Raw genomic sequence first — 4,471 nt, 5'->3', positions numbered from 1 at the left:
ATATCACAGGTTTATTACATCCAGTGTATGTAAAAGTGCATTATTATTTTTATCATTATTTTTGTGCCCCTCCAAAAATCCTCATTCAATATTTAAAATTTGTTTAAAAAATAGATCAAGATATAATTATTTTTAGGATTATGATGACTATTATTTTTAATATTAGTAGCATTTTTTTATTATTATTATTATAATTATTATTATTTATATTTTTATTGTTATTATTCTATTATTAATATGGATTAGAACGTAAACTAAACTAACCTTATCATTTCCAGGTGTAATCTAATCCATTTCTTGTCATTTCAATTATTTCTATTGCTATAGTAGAAATATGCAAGGGAAAAATTATAGAGAAATGACTTGGTGCAAAAAAAAAAAAAAAAGTAACATAACTAATAGCTATAAAGGTCATGTTGTAAATGTTTAGTAATCAGCCACTGGCAGACAATAGAAATCAAAGCCTTCATAAAAATGTTTCGGAAAATTTTAGAAATAATGCTCTAAAAATTGGAAAGACTTGTCAGCACATATTTTATTTTAGCTTCTTCATTGGATCCATAGACGTGGTGCACATGCGTCTACAAGTCACCTGCGCACATACAGACAAGCAAAGGAGGTCTAACATTGGCAATCCTTTAAATAAGTCATCATCATATAATATATAAAAACAAAGAAAAAAAATAATATAACAGCGTCTTTTTTTTTCCAACATGAAATACCCACAGGATGTATACAGGGCAGGCGCTCAGACACTTGGCATTAGAGGTCCCCAAAACAAAGGTGCTAGAGCCTTACAGTCTTCCTTCTCAGCAGTAATGTGACATGAGGATGAGCACTCCCTGGTGTGTTGTCCCTGTGGCCAGGCTGTTTTGCTTAGTCAGGCACTGTTCTGAGTTTGATCTCCTGGTTTTTGCTGTGTTAAGTATATGCCCCATAGGTCAGATGTCACATTCACTGTCGCTGGATGTGATGGAAATGGCAGAGGTGGCCGCTTTGCTGGACAGGCTAGCTGCAGGACTGGAGGCTGAGCCCAACTGTTCTCCTCTCTCGTCTGGGCCCAATGAGCGTCCAGATCCCTGGGACAGGACCTGCTGCTGCAGCCTGACAAAACACAACAAGAAGGGACAGTCACCATAAGCCACAGAGAACACATTCAAAGTCTCCTAGTACTGGTCAATGATAGCCACACCATGTACACCTCAACATGTTAAGGTGATCATTCAGTATATCAATTAATAACAATGAGCTTTGTCTTGGTTTTAACACTTGGATCACATAAGGTGCATATGATGTGCATAAGGAGATGGTCCAACATTTTACATTTCCTCCAGGTCTAATAGTTTACTATGCATAGAGCCAGAAGTGGGGCAAAATCCCCCAGAGAAATGCATGCAGTGTCATTGACCAGTTCTGCATACAGATCACTCATCAAGAGCTTACGTAGACACCAGTGACCCATATATGTATACTATACATACTGTATATGTAATGTGTGTCTAGTTATATACATACTATACATACTGTATGTGTAATGTGTGTCTAGTTATATACATACTATACATAATGTATATGTAATGTTTGTTTAGTTATTTACATACTATGTATACTGTATGTGTAATGTGTGTCTATTTATATACATACTGTATGTGTAATGTGTGCCTAGTTATATCAATACTATACATCCTGTACATGTAATGTGTATCTAGTTATATACATACTTTACATACTGTATATGTAATGTGTGTCTAGTTATATACATACTGCATGTGTAATGTGTGCCTAGTTATATACATACTATACATACTGTATATGTAATGTGTATCTAGTTATATACATACTATACATACTGTACATGTAATGTGTATCTAGTTATATATTTATACTATATACACTGTATATGTACATAGCTGCTTCTGCATTCTTTGAGAAGATTTTCAAATAGGATTACTGTAAATTATTTTAAGAAATCTATTTATCTATCATCTTGTTCATAATATTAATTATATGTTAATCTATGTTAACACCCATCTAACTATATATTATCTATCTATTTATTATTAATCTTTGTTACCACCCCTCTAACGATATTTTATCTATAATCTACATTTCTCAATTCTATAATTCTATATGATATACATCTATTATCCGGTATTCAATATTTATCGCATGTACTCACATGCAAATCGCTATGGCACAAAAAATAACAAAAAAAACCCTATAAACAATAGCGATAAAATCAAGGTGACATCTATACCTATGTATTTTTTAACTGAATTATCAAAATTACATTGAACTATCTGATAAGAAAATGCCCTTATATTTGGTTTAAGAAAATAATGATCTTGATATTGTAGTAACATTACTGATGCTATATAAATGTTATTTCTAAACACGAGCACAAAGCGCACTGATCAATACTAACACCTTACTGTGCAAAGATAATTTAGTAGATAGGGTGAGAATATTTTATAAAAAATTAATTATTATATTTTGCTCTAATGAATTTTTGAAGGAGGGGTTGTCTATAGAAGAATAGTTACAGTGACATTAATACACAACATACAGGTGTCTAGATGTGTGCTGCTGAGCTCATACCTGTTCTTGGCTGCTGCTGCTCGGTCTCTTTGCCTCCGGTTTTTGAACCAATTCCCTACTTGTGTTGGGGTAAGTCCGGTTGCTTGGGCCAGTTCTCTCTTTTTGCTGGGGTTAGGGTAAGGGTCTTGTAGATACCATTCCCTAAGCAAATGCCGTGTTCGTTCTTTAAAGCAGTGAGTCTTCTGCTCCCCATCCCAAATAGTTCTGGGCAGAGGGAACTTCTTCCTTACTCTGTACTTGTCTACTGGCCCTAAGGGTCTCCCCCTTAGTTTCTCAGCTTCCTGGTAATGAGCTTCCAACCACAGTGCTTGCAATTTAGTGTGGGAATCCTTGGTGAATTTGTGGTTTTCCAAAATGTGATAGAGTTCTCTGAAGTTGCCCGTGTGGAAAGCCACGATGGCCCTGGCACGGAGCACAGACTCATTTTTATTAAGGGCCTCGCAAGCTGCAGGAGCTACAGGCAACGACCAGAGAAAACGACCCAATCGCTCGATATCCCCGCTCTCCTCCAGGGTCTCACACACCCCAGCGACCTGCTGGGGGCTGAAGTTCAAAATAGGCAGCTGAAACATTGAAGTTTTTTTTTTTCCTTTTTGTTGCAAACACCGACAGGATTTTGTGGCAGAGTCCAGCAGATGCGACACAAGATGCAGAAGGCGCAGCCTCCTTCTGAGACGATGATCTCTTGGATGCACTTGCTAACTCCAAGAGCCAAGCTAAGGTATCACAGCCGATCTGCTGATAAAGGGAAGAAGCTGCCCTGAGCCAACAAACGATTTTCTATTGGACTTGGCAGATTGGCTGCTGGGTTACCATGGCTTCTTGTCAATCAGTGTCAGCCTTTGCCAATCAAAGAGGGAGATGTTTCAGCACCTCCCAGTGCACAGGGACTGCACATCACATCCATGCTGCCTGCATCCTCTCTGTGACCCAACACACACATTGCACATAGAAATAAAATGAGACAAAACACCTAGAGCATCTCCCATCAGAGGCATCCAATTAGAAAGGTGACTGTACAAATGAAAATCCCCTGTAATAAATCCTCATGCAGGGTACAGACAGAGGAGGATGCTATGGATGTCAGTGCAATGTGCTATATGGACTGGAATGCTAATAAACAACTACTGAAGCCCTGCATATAGCTATAGGGGACTTGTAAGGGTTAAATGGACCATTGTTCATGGTTATGAGTTGACATGTAAAAATATTCTCAGTCCTATGTTAAAAAAAATGTGGCTTGTCGGCTGCATGGGGCACAGCACAATCTGAGAAGAGCTGCAGAGGGTGAGAAGTCATTTGTAGGTCACCATACAGAGAAGAGAGCAGGCAGAAATCAAACCCTTTAACCCTTCCATCACTTCCAGACTGGCACCGAAGGGTTAAAAATCAAAGCTGGATAATTGAGTTAGCATAAAATGCAAGGGATGTTAGCCATTTCTGCGTAAATAAAGGGCATTATCCAGCCATGTGACGATGAAGGTGACATCTATAATAAGACATCAGATTATTATAAGAGCAGGAGGGAATATTTTTTTGTTCGGTTCCCAGTAGAGCAGTCTTTGTGTTGTCCTTCTCAATGCAATTGCTAAGATTATGTCAAGACAAGTCTTGTATATGGTTAAGAGATGTAACAAATATAGAAGCATCTCTCTCCAACCTACAAAAGCAAAGGGAGGGATCTCAGTCTATTACTATTATTATTATTTCCATCCTGATATGCATTCGGATTCTTGCTATTTCCATTGCATTCTGTCATAGAATATTCTTCAGATCTGGCGTTTTTTTCTCCTATAAAGATAGAACAATTGCTGATACAGAAGATATGAAGGGAATCATCCACCCCCTCCCTCTCTTTCTCTCTGTGGATGGA

General features: G+C 37.7%; 1 protein-coding gene across 1 annotated transcript; it reads right to left on the bottom strand.

Moving 5' to 3' along the window:
* Positions 1 to 515: 515 nt before the first annotated feature.
* SIX6 (SIX homeobox 6) lies at positions 516 to 4,027 on the bottom strand. The gene is made up of 2 exons (XM_072115809.1): positions 2,599 to 4,027; positions 516 to 1,104 (listed from the first exon to the last, which is right to left on the bottom strand). Exons 1-2 carry the CDS (start codon positions 3,168 to 3,170, stop codon positions 942 to 944), a joined length of 735 nt encoding a protein of 244 aa, XP_071971910.1. The 5' UTR covers positions 3,171 to 4,027; the 3' UTR covers positions 516 to 941.
* Between the last annotated feature and the right edge of the window lie 444 nt (positions 4,028 to 4,471).

The sequence above is a fragment of the Engystomops pustulosus genome, chromosome 7, assembly GCF_040894005.1.
Source record: "Engystomops pustulosus chromosome 7, aEngPut4.maternal, whole genome shotgun sequence".
Classification (NCBI taxonomy): domain Eukaryota; kingdom Metazoa; phylum Chordata; class Amphibia; order Anura; family Leptodactylidae; genus Engystomops; species Engystomops pustulosus.
The sequence above is the reverse complement of the archived record's forward strand: the minus strand, read 5'-3'. Positions and strand labels throughout refer to the sequence as shown.